Source organism: Vidua chalybeata, chromosome 2 (genome assembly GCF_026979565.1).
Source record: "Vidua chalybeata isolate OUT-0048 chromosome 2, bVidCha1 merged haplotype, whole genome shotgun sequence".
NCBI classification, from domain to species: Eukaryota; Metazoa; Chordata; class Aves; order Passeriformes; family Viduidae; genus Vidua; species Vidua chalybeata.
In genome coordinates, this window is record NC_071531.1 from 111,392,882 (window position 1) to 111,417,166 (window position 24,285).

Consider the following 24,285-nt stretch of genomic DNA (forward strand, 5'->3'; position numbering starts at 1 on the left):
CTATTACATCCCCCCACCCAATATCCCACACTCTTATCTGTACAGCAGCTCTGATGACATTTAGCTGTGTCATTGCTCTCTCTATTCCTGTTTGGTGGTATTTGATGTGATGCCTAAAGAATACTAATTTTCCTGTGCCTGACCATTGATGCAGGGATGTTCTTCCATGAGAGGGAAGGCTGAGCCAAGGTGTAGCAGTTGTGTGGATTTTCTCTCTGTGCAAGGGAGGGCTGCTACCTGTTCTTAAGGTGAAGCAGAGACTTCCAGCTACACTCAAGATTAGCAGCCATTTGTTTCTCAGTTTTCTGCTGAATTTAGTTCCCTGCACTTCCTTATTTCTTAGACTCCCGAATGGGGAGTGAAGAATTGGTTCAGAGTTTGTTTCTTACATACCTGTAAAGGATTCTTCACATCCTCACTCTCTCCACCCCCAGCAAAAGCACAGCATTATTGACCCTCCACTTTCAGAGTAGGTAACACAAGTAGCAGGGGTACAGTGAGAACACCTTAGGCTGGGTTTTGCTTTTGCAGCGAACCTCCTGTTTGGAGGGAGAAGGATGATCTGTGGCTACACTGCTCAGCTAAGCCCTGGCAAACTGAGAGATGTGAGGGGTGTGGAAGTCACAAGTTGTTACCTGAGTGTCATTTTGTCATTGCTGTCAGCACACTGGACAGAGCTGTAGCTTGATGCCAGCTGTACCTGGTACAGCTTTGTCAACACCTGCATCACCTACCTGGATGCTGTGAAATGGTGGCTAACATGAATAACAGAGGTTTTACCCAGTGCATAGACAGACATCTTTTATTACTAAGGAAAGGAAACAGAATTTACAATTTATTTTTTTATACAATTAAAGGAGGAACCCCAGGAAGCAACATTATATACAAAACACCCATGGTAAACAGAGCAGCTCACTTGCTACAATGACACAGATATGATGCTCACAGATACAAGAAGGTCTCACAGAAACCATTTGTGTGCAATTCACTGAATACAGCACAAGGCAATAGAAGACATAATCCAGAGTATTAGTGCTTAATGAAAAATGAACCAAATAACCTGATGCTAGAAATATTTATCAGTGAAATTTTTGGATTCCTTTAGAAGGAGTTACTGGAGGTGTTACTGGAGTCTGCGGTGATGTGGAAAGGTTTGGCACAGAGCAAAAGAAAAACCCTTCTCTGGGAGGCTGTGCAGTCACTGGTCAGGAGCAGAAGAAGAGAGCATGGGATAGTGAGAGGGAAAACATGCTGGTACAACTGGCAGAGCTGTGGTGTGGCTGGCAAGGTGCAGCTGCAGTGTGCTTATAGGGAAGAACACTGTTGGAAATCAGCAAAGCTGGAAGTGAATGCCAAGAGAGGGTGGTCAGCCTGCAAGGAGCTGGTGGTTTGTGCTGGAGCAAGCATAGGCTGAAAGAACAGGAAACCTGAAAAGTGTGAGACCCATCACTCATGCACCAAGTCCTGCAATAGGGTCAGGCTGCCTTTTGAAAACACCCTGACTTCTGTCACTTGTGTTCTGTTTGCAACCAGAACACACAAGTGCAATTGTTTCCTTAACCTCCAGCTTACCTCCTTTTCTCTGTCAAAAACTCTGTAAGACTGTTCTGAAGTTCCCATTACACTTGGTACAATGGGAAGGCAGTAAAAAGATGATGGCACAGTGTGACTCTGCAGGAGTAGGAAGGGAGCATTGTCTTATTTTTTACTTAATCCCAGAGCTCAGTATCCTATAAACCACTTTTAATCCTCCTATTTTCTCCAGCAGTTTCTCAATATGTACCAACTGGAAAAAAAGTGAAATGGATGGACTATGTCTTTGCTGTGTCCTAGGAAGATAAGCGGCTCAAGTAACAACACATTCCACGAAGAGGATGGCACTGTGCTTTCAGACTTTGGTGTGCCCTGATAACGTGGATAGAACAGTGAGGGAATGGGTACAGCTTGCAGAGCAAAAGGGAAAAACATTCCAGTCAAACTCAGGGCAGAGTTGCTTAGGAAGCTTATTGGGGGTTGGGGCATTTTCCTCCTTTCCCCTCAAAATGAGAAGCCATTTTTTCCTACACAGTAGGCAAGAATGTCACCTGGATCAGATGAGTCCTGTTCAATGTTATCATCCGGTAGGGAAATTCCTTCTGGTCCTGGCTGGGTAGAGAGAACACTGGCAGAAAGCGGCAATGTTCAGTGCAAAGTAAATATCCTCATACTGCTGTGAGAAACTCCCAAAAATCTGCAGAGCTTTCCCCAACAAGCATCCCATGGCAGATGTACACACAGAAGCAGACCCATGTTTATGAAGCAAGGCCCCGAGTTACATTTGATTACAGCAGATACACACGAGATCACCGCTGGCTGTCACACAAGTTCCAGTGGGGCTTTACAGGTGTGGCTGGGAAGGAATTGGCCATGTGTGTGCACAGGTGGTGTGCCCTCACACAGCAACTGAATGGAGGAGCTGTACCTCGGTGCTTGGGTTGGCAGGGCTCTCCTTTCAGCAGAGAAAGGTTATGAGAACTTGTGCCACTGCAGTAGGTAAGCAATATTAATTAGCTCTTAGGAGTGCTGTCAGTGTGTATCATTCCCTAAAAAGTCTCATAGCACTGCAAATAAGCATGAGGCACTTAGACTCACTTTCAAGGTGTCTTTTTTTCATGAAAAATGTGTCCACTATTTCCTCTTCAGGGGAGAAGGGATGTGTATCTGTAATGGTCGAGTCCACATCCAAAGTCTTCCAGCAGGAAGGACAGGTATTTGTGTGAGGCTGAATATAAAAGAAGTTTTGGCTGCTCCCACTCATGACATGGAGGCACAAACTGACAAGACTGCATGCCAGGATTTGGGGTGTCCCAAAGGGCAGCTCCGTGTTACTGAAGGTGGGCATGGGCTCCCTGCCAGGGCTCTGCGGGCCCCTGATTCTCACAGAGGCAGCATCAAAGCCAGAGGTTGCTGAAGCCTTGACCTGGTGTGCCACTGATGACATCCTTCAGCCCCGCTGCAGGAACACGGAGGGTGCTCTCCGCTGGAATCCCAGCGACCTCCTTGCAACGAGGCCACGGCACAGCTTCCATGGCGTGGGCGGGGGTTTGCATTCGTCCACAGGAGGTCGCGTTTCAGCCGCGGTGAGCAGAGTTTTCTGCTGCTGCCACCCCCTTGCAGAGAGCCAAAGGGTCCATGCAGCAAGCATCGCTGTGCAACAAACAGTGGAGTCTGCAGTGCGGGATGCACAGCTTGAAGAACCTGAGGGACCCGAGGAAAAGACTTCACTGATTTTTTGTTTTTCACGCCTTAAATGTACTCCAGTAATGCTGCGGAGCCGCCAAACGGGTATCACCTGCGAGAGCCCTCCACAAGAGGGCTCCTGGTCCCTAAACTCGGAGCTGTTCTGAGCGGGCAGGGCAGCGAGCCTGGCCCAGCGCTCCCTGCAAAAACCTTGGGAACAGAGTGAGGATGACTAATGAACGTGCTTCCCTATTTAAGCAGCAGCAGGACATGGCTCAGTGCATCACGAGATGGCAGGCAGCCACTAAGGAAGCACAGCTTCCATCCCAGTCCACAGACTGCAGCTGTCCCAGGTTGGGACGGGTTGGGAAGCACCAGCCACCTACAGGAAAATCCTGACAAACTTCTATAACAAAAGAGAATGGGTTTATTCTGTAGGTGAACTCCTGCCACTCCCATCACAGAACTCCCCAAAATTCATGCTAACCAAGGCTCTAGTATCTGTTCCAGACAGGGCCTTCCCCAGAGGAAAACATGAGTGGGTGGTCAGGTTTGGAAATGAGACAAGTGGCCTGAATGAGAGTTTCCCCTCCTTTCCATCTCCAAGCTATTAAACTTTTAGATTCTGCAGTGCACATTTTGACAAAGTCGTGACTTCCAGGACCCCACAGCTGTTGCTCTAGGGCATTACCCTGGCAATTCTGCAGGCATTAACCTGGCAATTCTGCATGCTGTGGTGAGAGCAGGAAATGCAGTCACCTGGATAATGATGTGAATAAGAACAGTTAACTGCTAATCTTTACTTAAGTGTCTTTTTGGAGGACACAGCCCTGAAAACTGCTGAGCTTTCAAACCAAAGCATATATAATCTTTTGTAATCATAAAACCTTGGCAAGCCAGACTTCCCTAGCCCATCTTTTGTAACACCCCATTATCAAAAGTAACTCCTTTTAAAATAGGAGCGCTTTCTGGGCAAGTTTGAGGAAGGAAACTTTTCCTTCTCTCTTCCTCAAGCTGCTGAAGGGAATGGACATATCTCAGAAGTGGACTGGCGTGTCTGATCATGCTGGAAAAGCTGGAGTTGTTATTTTGTTCCCCTTCCCTTATCACCATGTGGTCAATCCTCAATTTCTATCATCAGTGATGTTCCCATGTTGAGGCATCAGATCAGTCTCACAGGGAATCAGCCAGAACCTCTAGGGGTGAAGCCACACGTGGCAGCTGAGGTAGGGATGAGGAAACTCAGAAATGAGCCCAACAGGACAGGCACTAAAAAACAACCCAGTGTTTAGTTGGGAGGCCCGTAACATGAGCACAGGGGCAATGGCAGGGGATGTCACTGCAGATCCTGACAGCTGGATGACACGTGGTGTTTTGAGCTAACATTGCACAAGCATGTAATGGTTTTTGAGAAACTGTTCTGCCAAGAGAAGAGTGAAGAAAACTACCTGCAAATGCTATCTGGTCATACAGATGATGTTTCAGCTGTCACTTTAGAGCTCATGGGTGCCTTTGTATATTCTTTCACAGCCTCTTCCACTGAATCCTGGCGCTTACAACAGTGAGAACAAACTGGAAAAGAAGATCCCTTGTTAGTATATGAATATGGTCATAGTCTGATCTGAGAGAAAGCTCTGTTAGAAATAAATGTTATCTACATAGTGTCATATGGATAAAGCTGCTCTCATTAGCACCGGGCTAGAACCTCAGCATGGCACAAGAACAGGTTGCTACATGCTGAGATAAGGTCAGAGGGGAAATAATGATGGAAGTTACATGTCACTAATTGCACTTTACCTACTGAGTGAAAGAATGCCTGTGTTAAAACCAACAAACTTAGTGCTTTAAGAGGATCTCATATTAACCAGATCCCCTTAATATCTCACCATCTATGACTGAATTTTAGTAGTTCAAGTTGAATCTTGTAACACAAGATTAGCACAAATTATGCAACATGAATCCTAAACTGTTCTTTAATCTTGGTGACCTCTAATCTTGGTGCTTTGTGTTTTCATTCTTAAATTACTGCAAAACAGGCTGTGAGCTCATCAGAGTAGGTGGTTGTGAACCTCAACATAGCACCTGATTGTTTTGGCCACCACAACAATCACATATCTGAGAACTCTTCCGTTTTCTTTTGCTCTGCCTTTCTATTCTTCCCTCCCACACTTCAGCTCTTTGAAGCATGGCTTTTCGAGCTCAGAAACCACTCTTAGCAACTCCTGACTCAGCTTTCCATAGCCCAGAACAACAGAGGTACTCTCAGACCTATTCTGAGCTCCCACGAGAGCTCTTGAGAGGTGACCTGCAGCAGCACCCACAGGAAGCGTCTTAGGGCAGATACTTCCCTTCCCAGACAGGTGGCCATGCACAGCAGCACTGAAATGGGACAACTACACAAACTGGAAAGCTAGATGGAAGCTCTGGCTTCAGCTCCTTACACTTCTTACAGTTTCTTGTACAGTTTCTTCCATGCCTGGTCTGGAAATTGGCTGAACCAAATAGCACCACCTGACTCAGCAAATCTACTCCCTGTGCATATTATGGAAGTGGGACTAAAAGGGAAATTCCAGTTAATTTGGCCATGTGCCACGCTGTTTGCAGGTGATTGCATTCTACCACATGGGAATGCTTTTTACATCTGCTTTAAAAGCAACTCAGTTCCTATATAAAAGGCTATTTCAGAGTGCTCCAGGATCTTGCTAATTTAATGGTAAGGAACCTTTTAATTTCCAGTCTATATTTGTTGAGAGCCAAACCTTCCGATTCCAGTTCATTTTCTCTTATAATTAGAAGTTCATTATACATGCAGCTAACAGCACAGGCTGTGATCAACTGTGATTTTCTTGGTTTCAGCCTGCTTGTTGCTTTCCTGTTGACACAGCCCCAGGGAACAGCAGGGGAGAAGAACTGGCACTGGTGTCATAAGAGCACAGAGGTGGAAAATAAGGAGGTGCACAGGTGTGACCCAGAGTCACTGCCTTCCAGAAGCTTCCTTTCTTTGTGATAAAACACTAAAAGGAAATTAGCCCAGCTTGACTCAATGGTCACGGTAGTTTTTGAAGGGATGTGGTTGATGAGGAGGGGAAAAGAAAAATAGTAATGAGACCTTCCACACATCTGACTTGGGAGTGAATTTGTCTAAAATTGAAGTAGAGATATCAGAAGACATAAGCAAGGCAAACTTACAGGTGGCTGTAAGTGGGCTGAGTCCTTTCTGCCCAGAAAATGACCTTTTCCAACAGGGAGTACCACGGCCAGTTGGTGTAAGTGGCCTGAGCATAGAGCCCTCAGTGTGAGATTCTTGTCCCCAAATGTGGCTTCCCCAGTGACCTGACAGACCTCAGCTGGGTGTTTTTTATGCTCATGTGTTGCAAGGCCTGCTGTCATTTTCCAGGACTGCTCTGCAAAGCTGCTCACAGGGTGTGGATGAGGCACCTACTGCTGTTGACTTTCAATCCTACCTGCCTTCATAAATCTATTAAATGCCTGCCCACATCTTCAGGGACTTTCTGGCAAGGTCAGCTTAGACATGATTAGGAGCAGCAGCTGACAGATAGGATTTTTCTGAAGATAAAAAAGTAAATTACTCAGCTGTCCACTAACCTTGAGATATTTGAGGTCCCCTTTGCCATTGAAAAACTCTTAGAGACTTCTCTGGAGTTACTGAAGACTTCATAAGATGGGGCCAGACACTTTACCTGTGCCATTTTTGGCCATACAAAGAATACAAATCTAACTCTCCTGGTTGGTGTTCTCATAAAAGTAGGACGTTGCTCTGCTGAAGTCTTTCCTGTGGCCCTAACACTAGGTATTTTTGTTACTTTGGCTCAGTGACTTTCTGAGGGATTAAGTAGGGTGTGGAGCGAGATCCAATTTTGAAGCGCTCAGTGCTCAGCTTGTATCTATCATGATCACCAAGATTCTTGGCATCTTAAAGAATCTTAAAGCATCTTAATACATAAAAATGAACCTTTGTGAACCTCTTCATTACCCCTGATTTTGGAAATATTTTGATCTGCTGTCAAAACTCTCTGTCACCTCTTCACTCTCAAACCTGAACTCAAATGTTGCCTGCACACAAAATGTAGGAAAATCATGAGCTAGACTTAGATTTTGTGACAGTGGATGCTAAAAGGAAAAAAAAAAAAAAAAAAAAAAGAAAATGAGAAAAATGAGAAGGTGATACAGAAATACCTAGTGTGACAGTAAAGTTTCTATAAATGTGTATCCTACATAGAGACTCCATCAGCACTAAGAGACACCTTCTTGAAAAAGAAGCTGCACTTACCATGCCTTGGGAGGTATCTTGCTGCGAGGGTGATAGCCAGAATGAAGGTGATAACGATGATAATTGAAGCAGTAATGACATTATAAGGTGGAGGTACAGGAGGAACAACGCAGTTGTTTGTTTTTTCTGAGACAGAAGAAATAAAACATAAATAAACGACCCAACAGGATATTGGCATTTTCATGTAAAAGCAGGTATGTGAATTTCAGGGGTTCTGGCCAAATTCTAACTCAGCTATTCAGCCGAAAATGGACTTACTCAACAAACAAGCAAACAAAGCTGAAATTTCACCTAAATTTCTTCCATTCACCCACATTTGCTATGGGCTGAAATTTTTAACACATTCACAGAATGTAAAAAAGCTGAGTCTTCAGAACAAGACTGAGACAAGAAATATTTAAAAACACATGAGCTGTTTCAGGGAAAATAGCTAGGCTTGGTGGAAAAGTCTGAGTTCACAGCTAGAAAATTTCTGCTCTCAAAGGTACTCTGCAGTTTTCCTTACTGTTTTCATCAGATTTATGCCTAATTTTTTTGCCTTTGGATTCACAGGTGAAGGAGGATGATGAATTTAACAGTCTAGAATAGATTTTTTTCTGCATGGCAGGAACAGTGTTGTGGCAGAGTTCAGTTTCAGCGTGTCTGGAGCCTTTGGCTTTTCACCATTGGAGATGGTGGAAAATCCCATTCTACCACGGGATTTTAGAGTAGATACTGAGCCATTCTTGTATAGGACAGACCTTGCTGCATGTCCATAGGTCTGCAGACCTATGTGCACAGACCTTCAGTTCTTCCACCATCTGCATCTGGCACAGGTAAGCATCATTCCCCTCCTAAGGCATTAATTAGCCTGATCTGCTGTTCAGTCCTCCCTTCAGGAAGGGATGCAAACCTCCAACTCTGCAGGGGTTGCCTTCTACATTTACCAGAGGCTCTGTTCTGTCTGTATCTCAGTGTTCATGAAATGATTGTTTGGAGGACCATTTACACCGTACCAAAATGGGAGTGGTTCCACATCCTCTTAGTCAGAAAGTGGGGGGTTTGTGACTGCTGTGGCTGTGTCACTGTTGACTGCACTCTCCTCTGATTACTGCTTTTTTTTTTTTTTTTTGGGTTTTTTTGGTTTTTTTTTTTTTTGGTTTTTTTTTTTGGTTGCTCTCTGTTTCTATGTATTGAGCTATTCATAACCTTATTCTCCCCTCATTAGGGACATTACGCTCTATATCCAGCAGTAGCCAATATGCATAAAGCACTAGTTCCTGGCATTTGTTCTGAAGCTGAATGGCACCTCTCCCCACAAACCCCTTTGATTTTAGTAAGATAGATGAATAAGCTACCTTGATGAATAAGGTACAATTCCCTAGGAAAAATACCGCCTCTCTATTTTCCCCTGAAGGTGCCCTTATCTCCACAGTAAAAACATCAGGCCCAGAGACATTTCAGAATACTTTTTCGGTAACAACATGAAAAAAAAATCCTTTTGGTTTTACAAATTTTCTTGCAAATCCCCTTCTACTGCAAAACATCTGGAATGTAGTGTGCTGCCTTCCCTCATGCTGTTTCCACTTGTGCCTCAAGCTTTTCAAAGCACAGACTTATCTATTATGCCATCACTTCTAAGCCATGCTCAGTGATGGAATTCTTTTTGTATGAGTTAACCCTGTGTTACATTTGAAAGCAGAATTTTGTCTAGACCCCAGCTGACAGTTTCTTTCACTGAAGCAGGGACAAACATGCTTGTTAAATGAGGAAATTCTTTTAAAGTGCAGCCTGCGGCTTTTAGAGCACACACGTTTCTCTGGTCCCTCCGTTCAAATACCAGGTCTGTGTCACACAGCGGGCAGCAAGACCATGCTGGTATGGAGTGGCATGGGATGGTGGCAGCCACAGCCTGTGGGAGCCACCAAACGTGACACTACCAGATCCCAACAGGATCCAGTTCAGCTCTCAGTCCAGCTGTAGCAGAGCAGCAGGAAGACAGAGCTGCTTCTGCTTGTTAGTCACTTGTAACTCTCCCTTTCCTACCCCGGCTATCTTCCAGCCTCTAAAATATTTTGGTGTGTAGTTCACAAGCAGGATCATTGAGTGATCCTTGCATGAACACTTGCACAAAATCTGCTGCATTCTCAGACAGGCAACTCAGCAGATTCAACAAAATGGTTTTGTTACAAAAACATTAATAAAACATACTCAGAGGCAAGCTGGTGGACTTGGCAAAGCCACTGTATTCAACGGAGCAAGTGATGTTGACGTCTTTGGTCACGTTGAGCACCAGTTTTCCAGTGACATTGTATGGGCTGAAGCTGGACTCGGACACCCAGCTGGCATTCCACTCCACGGACATGTTGTTGAGGGCTCCAGAGATTTTGGGCTTGGGGAAACCTCCGTGAGAAGAACACGTTATCACCATCTCAGTCGACTCGCAAGAATCGGCGGACACCTCTGCCGTTATGTTGGGCTTGCTGAAGTCAGCTGAAGCAAGAGAGGTTTGGTTACCATTCTGTCAGGCCACGGCGAGGTTTGCAGCCCCCAAAACCCACGGTCAAAGCAAAGACTCCCCCCCAGGGCATTCACCACGGGGAAGTTTTTTCTGCCTATGGGCTAGGATACCAAGCAACCAGTCACTAGCGAAAGAAACTTGCTCAACACTGTGTGGCTGAGCAGTGGCAAGCAAGGAGAGACAGTTTTCCATCCAGGCCTGCTCTCTGTTGAGCAATACCACACTGCCACCCAGCCTGGAAAATCCCTTCAGACATCCCAGCCTGATTCCAGCATTTCCCTTTCCTGATCCCCACAATAACTTGATCCCACTTCACCAAAGGGAGCAGAAGTCTACCATAATTATTTCAGCTGGCCTGTAAAGATAGCAAGGGGATTTCTGGCCAGAAAGAAACTGGAGTATTTGCGGACAGGAAAAGAGATCCGTAGTTTTATGGGTTTTATGCAGTTAACTCCTCGACCCTCGTGGTTAAAAAAGGGTGCTGGCAGTACACTTCCCTTTTTTCATGCCAGTTCCCAGAAAGATCACTAAATTTGTCTCTTTGCACATATGCCCTCAGACCAGCAGGAAATGGTCAAACCTCAGGAGCTTGTCTTTTTTTTGTTGGTAAATCTCCTTCTAGATGAGGAATGCTCCTTCACTGACTTGTCTGGAAGATTCATGTAACTCTCTGCTGTTAAAGGTATTCAAATACATGTATATATTTATATATGTCACCAGTATCTCTGTCTTTGGTTGAGATCAACTGCCACAAAAACACCGGTGGAAATGGAAAATGTCAGTGGAACTTTTTGTGGCCTCTAAGAAAAGATTCAGATTCGTTTTGAACAAAGGAAGTCGGTTTCTTTAATGTAAAAAGCCTCAAAGCTCCATGATGAATTCAGCCTTTGGCTGTGGAGCTGCAGTGCAGCTAGTTCCACAGAGATTTGGATGCAGGGCTGGGATGCTGCCATGGCCACCCTATTTCTCTTTCAGCTTGGTCTTGCTAAGGACAAGACTAAGAGCTTGGTCTTGCTTTGCCCCAAAAACAGCAGGGGCTCCCTCAGGTAGGAGGAAGTCACCAGTGGTACCTGGGGAGGGCCCCAGGAGGGATCCTTTCACAAGAGGAAGACATCAAGGGGAGGAGGTTGGGTTGGTGTTGGAAAAAAAATTTCTGTACCTGGGGTAGCTTTAGAAAGGTAAGCAGGGAGGCTGCTGGAATGGAAGCAGTTAACACACCTTCCAGCACTCTTTCAGGCTTCCTGATGCAAGTCTATCTGCTACAGTATGCATAAGGCTGGAAGAGCATCCTTCACCCCCAGAAGCTGGCACTGGAGAGCCTCAGGTGTCAGGAGGCAACCCACCTACCTGTCACAAAGAGGATGACAGACTCTCTACACACGAGAACAGAGTTGCGCTGAACTACACACTGGTAAGAGCCATTGTCCAGGATTTCCATGGGGGAGATCCACAGGGTGAGGTTCCAGGGGTCCATCTTTGTCCGGTTCTGGTACCGCTCGTGCTGGAAGATCATAATCTCCTCTGGGTAGGCCAGCACCACGTCCGTAATGTTCTTCTGCCAGTAGACCCGGTAATTGTGTAGGCTTTCTGAGCTGGGAATTTCATGACAACAAGGCAGGCTGGCCTTTTCCCCCACTTTGCTTTTGACTACTTTCTTCTCCAGTGCTTGGCCTGCAGGTGAGGGGCAAACAAAAGTCAGTGAGTCAGTGGTACAGCCTTGTGCCAGGACCTGTTGCCTAAAGCTCACCCCTTTTGGCTCTGACTGCTCACACCCCTCATCACCCACCGAGCTGTTTTACAGCTTCAGCTCTGCACTGAGGGGAGCCATCCTTGGGCATTGCCTTGTACATCATGCTCCACTCCTACTCAGGATCATGACCCAGCGGGCACACAAAGATTGCTGCACGGATTGCTGAAGGCAAAGGCAGGAGAGTTGCTTGCCTGAACAGAAATTTTGCCAGCCCCTTTAAAAACAGGGATAGAAACACACATGCACAAACTGCTGTCTCCTCTGCTCTCCCTTTTCAGAGCCTGGTGTTTGGAAAATCTGCATCACTCTCCACTGGGTTCTCTGCATGCCTAACAGGGCCACAGTGGACTATTTGTTCAGGGGGACTGGGGGATTTTTGGTAGTTGTTTTTTGTAAAAGAAAAAACCCCAAAACTTTCAAGATCCCAGAAACTAGAATCAACCCTACAATGATACACAAAGGTTGCAGCCACACTGTTATGAGTCTTCCAGCATTAGCAATTGAACAATTTTGCCTAGTCTAGCTAGAAAGAATTTATCTTTGTGAAAGCTCATGGGATGACTTGGAACCAGCAAAGATGTTCCGCAACTCCTGGCCAGTGACTGTGCTGGTGCCATACCTGAAGTACAGCCATGTGCTGACAACAGTAAGTTGAGACCCTTGCAGGGTGAAATTAGGTACAACTCTGTGAGCAGTAATTCCCCTACTAAGCACTCCGCTCTCATGATCCGCCTTGCTTTCCCACTCCTTCCTCTTTCCAGTCGGTAAAGATTCACAGGCCTGACATCTGAGGGGGCAGCCCAGCAAGGAGTTCCTGCTGCTGCTGAAAGGTGACCCAGCAACACACAGCCCTGTGCTGCACCACGGGGCAGATGGCTGGGCTTTCACCTGAGTTAGTGCAAGCCTGGGGATGATGTGCACCCGCCTTAGTCCAGAAGATCAGGTTATTCTCTGTCCTGCTGCCTTTGCACTCATCTCCAGTGGTGGAAGTGGGATATCAGTCTGTTACACTCCACTGACTGAGAGCAGAAAAACAAGGAAATAGCTGTCTTCAGGACAGAAAATATTCAGATTCCCTCTTCTTTCCCTGCAGAACACACCTCAGTAAACATACCTGAGAGAGGAAGCTGGAAAGTCCTGACAGGCGGTGTGTCACTGATGGGGACAGCGCAGCATCGCCCGTCAGTGTAGGGGAGGGCCCGCGTGCAAAGCCTCTGCCTGAAGTGTGAGCTGAGCAATGCACAAAGCTGAGCCTCAGAACTGCCACCACCCCAGCAGAGTCAGGCTGATGCTGGCTCACTCTTGATAGTCCCAGGCTAACTGCAGCCACGCTGTCCAGAGGCAGGGTGCAGCTCTCAGGCTGGACCGGGATGCTGCACATTCACATTCAGCCGGTGTCCAAGGCAGCCACAAGCTGCTTCCCTGCCAGCCCTCATTTGCTTAGCAGTGACTCACAGACCCTGGGGTGACTCACAGACCCTGGGGCCACTGTCACAGCAAGACCCCTGTGGCACAGCCCGGTGACTTGCTCACAATCCTACAGCTGCCAGTGCTGGAGGGAGACAAGCAGATGTTCAGCCAGTGCCCCACCATAGCTGGATCTTGGGGCTGCTTGCTGCAGTAAAGCCCAGACACAAAGCCTGGGGCAGAACATTTAACAGACATGTAGATGTGGCACTTAGGGACATGGTTTGTTGGTGGAATTGGCGGGGCTAAGTTAAAGGTTGGGCTTGAAGATCTTAAAGGTCTTTTCCAACCTAAATGATTCTGTGATTCTGTGAAATAAATTTCACTCCCCTCCCCTGCCCCACTTGTATACTTGACATTAAATCTGTAGGAAACACACAAAAAAAAATACTGTGGAGGTCCTGGCAACACTACAGAATATTTTAGTATTAGTTAATTAACAACTTCTTATTTAACTGGTTTCCCTCTACTCAGCCACTCCACTGTTCTTCCAAAGGGAAGGTTTCAGTATTTTCCCCCCACTTCCTGTACTTTCCCTTCTAACGCATTGCAGATCCTGAGCAACCAAGCTGGGGCAGGCCAGGAGCTGCTCAGCAAACTGACCTCTGTCAGCCATCAACTGGTAGCAAAATGAGAGAAAAACAAATTCTTCCACACAGGAGAAAATCTCCTTTGTCTTGCCAACCTTTGCAGCCTGAAATTCAGGATTTCTTGACATCAGCATTTAAATTGCTACTACTAGACCTACCCTGCAGGAAGAGTTCTTGCCCTTTCAGGAATGCCCTTTCAGCAATGCCCTTTCAGGAATGCACATATATTTTTGGCATTCACAACATCCTCTGGCAATGACTTGTGCAGTTTGATTACATGCTGTGTGAGAAAGAATTTCCTTCTGTTCACCTTAAAAGCAGCCCACTTCAAGCTGTGATTGTTGAAGTTGCTTCTCCTGCACCTCTGTGTGTGTTTGTGTGTACGTGTGTTTTTATCTTTGACCATATCTTCGCTTGTTCTCACAGTGCAGCTCTTACTATTATTGGAGAGACTCGAAAGAGCAGCCAGTCAAACATCCACTCAAACTTTGGGATTGATAAAGATCATTTTCTATTTCCTTTTGCAGCAATAGGGGAAGAGTAGGTGTACAGTAAATGTCAGGGTGACATCACATCATGAGTTGCATGAGGTTCTCCCTACCTTGCCCCTCAGAGTCTCCTTTGCAACCAAAAGGAGAACAAAAACTTTCTCGGGAGTACATGTGCAGGGGCTGGAAACTCCTGCTGATGTCATGACTACCCTTAAAAGGCTCTGCACCCTTGAAACTGCAACCTGAATGCTGCTAGCCTGAAGGAACCAAAGTCCATGAAGAGTCATTCAGCCTTACAAAAGTCCCCTTTCACTTTAGAGGTGAGCTGCAAAGCAAAAATGAAAATCCAGCTTTGTGCCGTTTCTGTGCTGAATGCTCTCTGCAGCCAGGTTGTGGGAAAGGTATTCACCATGGAAATAATTTTTAATGACTTTTCTAGAAAAAGATCCCTCTTCTTCCCACCCCTCTGAAGTCCAACCACTCTCTTGCTGTGCACACATATCACTCCATCACTGGAAGCCGATGGCATGTGGCAATGCTGACCTGATGGAAGGGCTGACTTTCTCTTCCTTGGGCAGAAAAGCCTGCTTCATTCAAAGTATGCCTGTGCTGCAGATGCCCCATACAGCAGGGCTAACTGGAACAGAAAGGAGTATAGAGGAGAATTGTTCCTTCTTGTCCTGCTCCGAGAGTCAGGAGAGCTTTTGAGCCTGTTTCCTTATTTCCTGCACTCTTTGCCCAAGCTTTGACTCAGAAACTCCCCAGCCACAGAGAGCTTTGTTATCCTGACCACTCATGCAGTCAGACAGCATGTGAGAGCAGATTTCCTCTGGCACAGAAGTCTTGCAGAGACATTTGACAGTAAAAGGCAGCTAAAGACCTAGCAATGTCCTGGAGAAGCAGCCTCAAACTGTTGGAAACCTCCAGATAAGTCCTGATGAACAGAAGTTCCAAAGCCATTCTCTTTCCCCCGCATTCCCCATTTCTCTGCCCTTCTGCACCTTGCTTTGCTTTTTTTCCTTCTGGTTCCCTATTTATTTTTGCAACAGCAGCTGGTATCTCTACTTGTAAATTAATGGCATCACTGACTTTGCCTAGGACCATGCACCTGGGATTCCCACTCTGCAGGTAATTCTGCAACTCAGACCCCTCATTTTCTGTGAATAGCACATTCAACCCAAACTTGCATGATTTATCTTTGAGGGCAATGCAGTATTTTACAGGGATTTCCAAGCAAAACAAACAACGAGTCAAAAAATCAAGACATTTTGAGAAGCTGAATCTTTACAAGACTAGACACCCCTTGATCTTGTCTTTATCCCAGGTGATTTTACCAATGAGGAATGAGATTCTCTCCAGGCTTTCCATGGAGCCAAAAGCCAGCAAATGTCCTGTGCTACACGTGAAATGCTTTGTTTAAATCAGTAACTCCTGTGAACACACTGATGACAGAAAGACCCTGCTAGATGCCCAGATAACCTCTGTGTGGAGACACTGTTTCAGGAGTGCATAAAAACAGTGCCTTCCTCTGTGTTTCATTGAAAAGACCCTGTGCACTAAGAAAGACGGATGAAAAAGAGAAGGCCCTGCTGCCTGTCCTCTTTAAGGAGTCTGTGACTGCAGATTAACCAGGCACGAGTGCCTGACAAGCCTCTGAGGCTCCTTCTTCACAGACTCCACTCCAGCAAGTTCAGGCATGCAAAGAGAGGACAAGGAGTGACCCTTTAACCTTGCACAACCCCAAGCCCAACCTCTCATCACAAACCACAAAGCAGCTGCTCTGGGCTGCTTTGGTGAAGCAAAGCAGCTGCAAATCCAGATGCTTTGCTCAGGTCAAGCTCCCTTACTCATCCCAAACGTGGTTAGAGAGGGGAGCAGAAAAGAAGGCGTCCCAAATAGAACCAGCAATGGACTTCGTTTACAGTGATTCCCCTCAGTTCCCTGTGCCCGCTCACGCTACTCAAGTGTGCCTGCAGCAGAAAAGTGACAGGATGAGTCTTGTTACTTGCATGACGATGGCATGGCAGCTCTGAGGTAGGGAAATGGTCTGAACAGATTTTTCTAAAAGTTGATCTTCGCTCGCTTCTGTGCTGTAACCTCGGGGTACTCCACACATGGTTTTATGCACTTCCCCTCTTTATGCTGCCACATTCCTTCTAAACAAAAGAGTAACCCTGGATTGCCCAGCTCTACACTGTTGATTTGGCAATTATTATAACATTCCCAGGGTGTTTTGGTGCGCAACTCCATCAACAGCCTTCATTCCATTGAAACGCTGTTTTATTTTGTGTGTGTTTGCACATCTTCACCTTTAGTGAAGAAATCTTTGGAGCCATGAAGTGGCTGTGAAAACCAGAGGGTGATCGGCAATTAGCATCTGAGAAGACAAAAGGGAATCTGAAATACTTTGGCAGAGGGGCTCGCTGCAGCGCTGGGGCTGCTCCAGCCAGCTGACAGCTCTTGCTGCAGCTCAGGTTTCGGTACTTGTGGAGATAAAAATCTCCTGCTTTCTGAGTCAGCCTGGGACAAACCCGCTGCCCGGGTATGTCCAGTCTGCTGTGTTTGTTACCTGAGTAAAATCGCGACTCTGCGCAAATCACCGGCAATTTTCTCATCTTGGCACCAGGCAGGAGGTCCGATCCAAGCAAGGAGCCGGATATGGAGCCAGAGTTACTTGGAGATGGGGACTAGATCATGTCTGAGATCTTTCCCCCCGCTGCAGAGTGCACCACAGGGCGCTGCTCAGGGAGGAGAGGATGGACAGCTCACTTTGTCCCCTGCGAACCAGCAGGGACACACGGCCGTGGGGACAGAAGGACGTCTTTGACTCGGAGAAAGGAGCAAGAGACTTTCTGAACCTTCTCCCTTTCTCCATTCCCAGCCCGTGTGACCCTGCTAGAATAAAAAAAGGGCTGGGAGGGCCCCTAAATCTGGATGTCCTCAGAAAATTTGCATATTTTACTTCCTTTAGAGATCAAATTCCTACATCTTGCTCAGCACTCTTTTGATTTCCCAGTTTGGGAGCAGAAACTCGATGTGGCATTTCTGTAAGAGGGGCTGGTGGGGGAGATTTGCCACAAAGACAGACAAAAATAAATTTGTTAATTTTTTCCCCTGCAGTCTCTGTCTCTTGCTGACAGGATCACTTTGTACTTCCTCTATATTTATCTCCCAGCTGAAGATGTTCTCAGATAATTTTCCTAATTCCTGCAGTACCACTGCCATGCATGCTATGTCCTCACAGCAGTTTCTGGAATTGAGGTCCTCCCCACTGCTTAAGGCTGTAGTTTTCTTCAGTGCTTACTAAATCTCTGTCTCACATGCTCCCTAAGCAGCCAGCCCTCTCTTGAAACTGATAGAAGGTGAAAGTAGCCAGTAACTAGGAAAATCAAGTATCATACCTCTCACACAAGCCACTTCAAAGTCGAAAAATTACAAATTCTAATTTTTTTTTTCCCCCGCCGAAGTACTTGCCCACAGCCATAGCAACACTAACCAGTGCAGCTAACAACGCTGCAGGCCTGCCAGCCATTACCTTGTTAGAAAAACTGGTCTGAGCTCAGGCTCTGACTCACGGATGCTCTGCAGACAAGCCCCGGCAGTCACCCCGCAGCGGGAGGAGAGATTACACAGCCCTGGATAAGAGCACGGCATGGAGAACGGTCATTAACCGGAGAGCCCTCGGGAAAGCAGAGCAGAGCAGCCCAGAGGGCTCTGTAAGCTCCAGAAGCTGCAGAGGGAGCGGAAGGAGAGGCTGGGGCAGGTGCTGCTGGAGGAAGGGAGGGGCAGGGAAAGGCTCTCTCGGCTTTTAGGTGTCCGTCCGACAGCGAGCTCTGCTGTCTCTGAAGCACTTCCACAGGGATCAAATCCCTGTCTGCAGGACATTTAGAATCTCACCTGCTAAGGCGAGAGCAGCGGTGTGCGGAGAGACTGCCTTCCATCGTCTTTTCTAACTTTTTATGTGGTAGATAGGAACTGGAGCTCGCCAAAAGGTGGATGTCCTTTTAGCTCAGGGTAGGTAGAAATGCCACCATTAGCCATCAGTCAGCACTTTCTTTTCAGTCAGGGAGTCCCCTGGGACCAATGGCATTTTAAAAGCATAACAGTGAAAAAGCAGAAGCAAAGCCTGTGGCATTTCCGAGTTGGGAAAGATTTACATATTCTCAAATGAGCTCCTGAGACTCCCAATGGTGATGCCCCTCCAAAGGGGACAGAACAGCTACAATTAAGCATAAAATTTCATCTATTTTAAACCAAAACTGACCTCCTTCTGCCAAGTGAACAGACTTCATTGCATCCAGCACACCTGCCTTGACACCTTATGGAAGACACCACATCCACACGTGCACAGCATTTATACTGGGAAACACATACTTAAAAGGAAGGAGAAGCCTTCAGCCTGGAGAAGAGAAGGTTCCAGGGAGACCTTAGAGCAGCCTTCCTAGAGAGTGCTTAAAAGGAGCCTTAAAGAAGGCTGGAGAGGGACTTTTCACAAGGGCATGTAGCAATAGGACAAGGGAGAATGGCCTCAAGGTGAAGGAGGGAAGGTTTACATCATATATTAGGAAGAAAGGATTTATTGTGGTGGGGGTGAGGTGCTGGCTCAGGTTGCTCAGGGAAGTTGTGGACGTCCCAGCCCTGAAGGTGTTCAAGGCCAGTTTGGGTAAGATTCTGAGCCACCTGGTCTAGTGGAAGTGCCCATGGCAGGGAGGTTAAAACAAATTAAGCTTTAAGATCCTTTCCAACACAAACTCTGTAATTCTGTGAGAATTTCTCTGAATATGGAAATTCTCCCCCAGACTAGCATGACCTTAGGATGCAGCCAGACAAAAAACTCATAATGATCTCATGCCTTCCCCACGCAAGCAGAGGGGATCTGGTTCCCCTTTCCCTTCCAATCCCACATGTTCCCCCTTGCAGGGCTCTCCAGAGTCTGGTTCAATATACCAGTCTTAGAAAAAAGAAAAAAGGAAACTTTCTGCTAAGCTGGAAGGTGAAGTAGGTAATCCAGGGATCAGACGTGCGCAAAGAGGAGGAGGATCACGCAGCCAGAGAGGAGCAGGATTGCATCTCTTGGTGGCAATGACCTGTTTGTACCCCTCAGCTGTGACTCCTGTCTGCATCCAGGGTGCACAGCTCTGACTCTGGTGTTAAAGCAAACCGGCTCTGGAAAAAACTAACTCACCACAAGAGAGGCAGCGGGATAGCATCAGTCATTTAGATGAGATTAATTACCCCCATTAAACCACACTTGGAACTCAGAATCAAGGCAGTGATGAGCAGGAAAGGTGTGAGGGTAAGGGTGGCATCTTCTGCTGGTAATCTACCACAATTAATAAAAGTGTCCACTCCAAACTTTGCACGTTTAAATGCAGGAATGTCCAACGGCAAAAAGGATACAAATGTCTCAGTGATCCAAGAAATGCAAAAAAGCTGTTGCAGTCAGAGCAACATGAGGTCACTGGTGCTAACTGGGTTCATTCCGATCTAACTGGAAAAAGGAAATTATGTGGGTGAAAGGAACATTTTGACCCATAGCCTTACAAACTTGTCATTTACTCTAACTTAACTTCTAACTCTATTTTATGTAAAAATGTAGCTTGTCTAAGTTTAATCTTCTGATTTTTTTTTTCCTAAAGAATTCTTTAATTTAAGAAGCACTCAGCAGAAGAATAAAACAGTCTCTATAAGCAGAAAGCAGTCGGCTTTAGCTGGGTTTCTGTTTCTCCAGACAAGCTCTTACAGCAGGTTTCACTCTGGATAGACTGACAAACAGAAAAAGGAGTTCCTTAGATCCGCTGCCCTGGGTTTTGAAAGACTTTTTTCCCACACGTCTGGAACGGGAGACAGAAACTCATCCGAAAAAAGAAATTAAAACAACAGTTGAAGGCATGAAAAGGAATAAGTCAGAAACTCAATTTGCATCCACTGATCAAGTGGGCAAATCCGGTATGTAAAGAAAAATTTCTGCCATCTCCACCGTGAAATCTGCCCCAGCACAACCCATACCAGAGCTGGCACGGAAATCAGACACCAAGCACCTAAAGCCCATTGATAGACACTTCAATATTTAGGGGTGGCCACAAAACAGGGAATTTTTCTCAGCACTCATTGTCCCTTTCTGAAACCCAGCTCCACTCCGAGCTCTTTACTGGGAGTAACACAAGGGAAGGGGATTCCCGGAATGAGTTAGTCGTGAGCCACTGCTCGCTGACAGAAGCGGATATTCCCCCTCCCTTCCCAACTCTCCAGTAACTTCGAAAAGCTGTAGGGAATTTTCTTCAAAACTTCTCAAAAAATTTCACCCCTGGGAAGAAACCAAGAGCTAAGTGGTCCCCGGCTGGAAGAAAAGACTCCAGGGAAGTTTAAAAATACTCCATGGACATAAAGTTGGGCTTGCTGGGTCCCTGAAGTCAGGGCCTATGCTTTGTTTGCACACAGGGCAGGGAAAGGTCATACTGAGGGACTTCAAGATATATTTTTCTAGGATAACAAACTGGGACTGAGAATATCCTACAATTTGTTGGTAGGTGTGAAGGTGCAATGGCAGGACAAAACCAAGCCCATGGGGATACCAGCAGTGCATTCAGATCATAAGAAGAAAAAATTGTGCTGTTAACCAAGGCTGTTCTGCCACTTCGTGCTGAGACAAGGGGGTGTTGTTCATGAACATCAGTGTCTCCAGCAGCAGATGACATCCCAGAAGCAGCTCTAAATTACACTGGCATTTCAGGTGAACGTCAGAGTAGCAAAATTCAATTCAAAGGAAAATAAATGGATCTACGTAGCTTGCACATACATGAAATTCCTATGAAAAACAACCTTCAAATCGACCTTCAACCTTTCCTGTGAAAGACAACCTTCAAATCCCTTTTAATTAAGCCCCCCAATAATGCCTTCCACTGCTACGACATGAAAATTCAGCCTGGCATCCCCTCTGCTGCTATTTCATCCACATGGGCTTTACAGAGGGCACCTGTTTCCATCCTAGGATGCTACCTGACCTTTTGTAGTGCTACATCAGGGAGGTGTGCCAGCATCAGGACACCTGGGCCAAACCAAGGACACGGGCTCTGGGAGCCAGCCCTGACTGTGCCTTGATGTGGTCATGAGCAGTGCCATGCGGGGTCAGTCCTGTAAACGTGGTGACTCACTTGGTATTGCATGGAAAGTCACTGCCAGGGTCATGGCAGACACCCAGGGCTCCACTATTTTGCCACAACAAGGTCAGAACTTGGTCCTTGTGGTCCCTGTGGGCAACCTTGGGAAGGCATCGTCCACAAGCACCAGTAAAGCTTTTAAAACCCAGTCCTCTGTGGGTACTGCACCAGTATTTTCCAGGAGCACTGATGTAGGAATGCTGATCTTCGGAGAGAAAGGGTTCAGAGTGTGTGTGAGTGCATACAGAGAGAAAAAGAAGTGCAACAGCTGTCCTGCTGTTATCAGTCTGCCAAGCACGTGCTCCTGAGGCACCAGGACTTCCACTGACTTGTTGCTTGAGAAGCATCTAAAAATTGTGCCCCAAAAGTAAAACTAGAGGAACATTTAGTTTTCTTATCAAACTCCTATTTCTAGTAGTGGATATTAGCATGCATCAAACTATATATCCAACTATACATCCTTTAGCCAAGGAACCAGAATTGTTTTCAGAGAAATTACATGACTGGCAAATTACCATATTATCGTAATTACATTATTAACATATCACAAGCTCTTAAAGATCTGAGACAGAAACAGTTCTGCTCATGATAGATTGTCTGCCTGATGCAAATACAAGCAAAATGTATTTGTGCTTGGCAGATGCTTTGCGAGCACAGAGGCAGGGGAAGGAGTGAGGGGAAGACAGAAGAGCAGAGATCCCAGAGTGACATTTGAGGTCATTGCTTTCTTTACAGGTGAGCTCTGCAATTCACTCCCAGCTAAATTCTCCAAGTTTTATCTTAAAATTCTGAGACTGAAACTCAAAATGAAACCTGGCATCAAATACTTCCCAGTTTCACAATAACAGCATGAAAAGCTCCTAATTTTGCATTGCTTGATTTTTAAGGAACGCCTCAGTTCAGCCCAGGTTTGCTCTAGAATACTGTTAGCTGCAATGAAACACTAAAATGCCAATAAGCACAGCTTATTTTGCATCCACAACGAACTCCAGCTCAGAAGTGAATTTTGTGTGGTTTCCAAATTAACATTTCACACATCTGAAAAGACTCATCCCAAGCCTGTTGAGATGAGGCGAAATCTGTGTGAGCTTTGTGGCAAGTCCTCAGAAAAGGACAGGGGACAGCCCAGGCAGGACTTCAGTGGGGATTTGTGGTGTTGGAGAAAGAACTCTGCTCTGTGCTGAGCTGCCCAGGAGGTGCAGAGCGCTCTGAGCTGCCACCTTTGCCAGTCTTTTCCACCACACACCCACTTTTAACCACCCAGAAAGCTGCAGAAACCACGCCGCCACTGAAACCAAAGCCCAAGGGGCTGTGCCATGTGCTCCTCACAGACATCAGCTGACCAAAAACACCCTCGTTTCTCTCACCCTGGCTGGGATGGGACACCACCGTGCCTCTCTGGGAGCCAGCAGCCTGGTGCAATGGGAAGCTGAGAGCTGAGGGCTCCTCAGTGAAGTGCCAGCTACCCCAAACGCAGGGCTCGGCCCTGGCAGAAGGCACCAGGAGTGTCCTGAGGGCCACCATCCCCTGTTGGCCATCGGCGTGGGTGCTGCTGCTGGTTCCCAGCCCCTTCCCACGCTCCCATCCTGGCTCCTGCTTACCTATCCCAAGGCAGAGCAGCACGAAGAGCCCGAGCCCCAGGCACGTCCTCAACGCCAGCGCCGGTGGGGAGGCGGGCAGGCACATCATCTTCCTGCAGCTCCTGGGCTGGGAGGAGAGGGGAATAAGGTTATGGGAACGGAGCCTGAGCACCCTCCGCTGTGTCCCTCTCCTTCCTGCCTGCTGCCGTCGCCAAGAGCCCCGCGCACAAGCCCAGCGTGCCCCGCTCGCCTGCGCTGGTACCTGGCGTTTCCCTGGCGGAGCAGCCCCGAGGGCAGCCCTGAGGCAGGGCGGGTGCAGGGGGCTCAGTGCCAGGCCATGGGGGCCCGGCCGCTGTCACAGGCTGCGGAAACGCTCCCTGGCAGGCTGCAAGGGGAAGTCGTGGCGCCGGGAGGCTGCTCAGCTTCATAAGTCACCTCACACCGCCCACGGCTTCCTCGCGGGGCGTGTGCCAGGATGCGGCGCCCGCCGTCACCGCCACGGGCACGGGGCTGCCTTCATCCCTCGGGGATGCTCTCGGTGCTCCTCCAGCCAGGAGGCTGTCAGGAAGAAGGACCCTGCCTGTGAATGTCAGTGTCGGGCAGTGCTGGGGGCTTTGGAGGTTAAAATGCAGCTAAGTGGGACCCTGATGCTGCTTTGGGAATAGCTGTATAAAATTATGTTTGAAATTAAACACAATGCCTGTGCCACCATATCAGGCTCAGCAGGATGTAATCCATCAGGAAATGGATTTTCCAGAGAAAATTTAAGAAGGAGTGCTTAGGCTGCACGTGATGGATGTCATGGCTGAGCACCTGGAGAGGCAGTAGGATGTGACAGCAGGGCCAAACGTGGATGGTCGTGGTGTCACCCGAGAGCATCCACCAGCCCTGTGGAAGTGGAGGGAGCACTTGCCTCCCCAGCATCGTGTCCTGCCTTCCCCAGAAGGCACCCACTGCTCACCCAAGGCCCCAAGGGGAGAGGCATGGACAATCCCTGTAGACAATCCCTGCTTTGAAGCCTGGAAGGGCAGAGCCATCACCAACCGAAGCCAGTCCAGAGCAAATCCTGGGCAGAAAAACAAACCACTTAGTAAATAAGAGCCAGAGGGAGTAAATGCATGCTAAGTGATGTAGATTTGTACAGTTACTGCACACCCTCCTGCAAAATAAAATAAGCCCTGGTATAGTGTAAGCAGTTACACTGTAAGGGGTTTTATTTAGCTGTAATAATCACAAG

At 47.1% G+C, this 24,285-nt stretch overlaps 1 protein-coding gene across 1 annotated transcript; it reads right to left on the bottom strand.

The window, feature by feature from the left end:
• Positions 1-711: 711 nt before the first annotated feature.
• CD80 (CD80 molecule) lies at positions 712-23,157 on the bottom strand. Its single transcript, XM_053936390.1, has 6 exons — positions 23,070-23,157; positions 11,358-11,681; positions 9,701-9,982; positions 7,511-7,636; positions 4,668-4,791; positions 712-3,237 (listed from the first exon to the last, which is right to left on the bottom strand). Exons 1-5 carry the CDS (start codon positions 23,155-23,157, stop codon positions 4,685-4,687), a joined length of 927 nt encoding a protein of 308 aa, XP_053792365.1. The 3' UTR covers positions 712-3,237; positions 4,668-4,684.
• Positions 23,158-24,285: the final 1,128 nt, after the last annotated feature.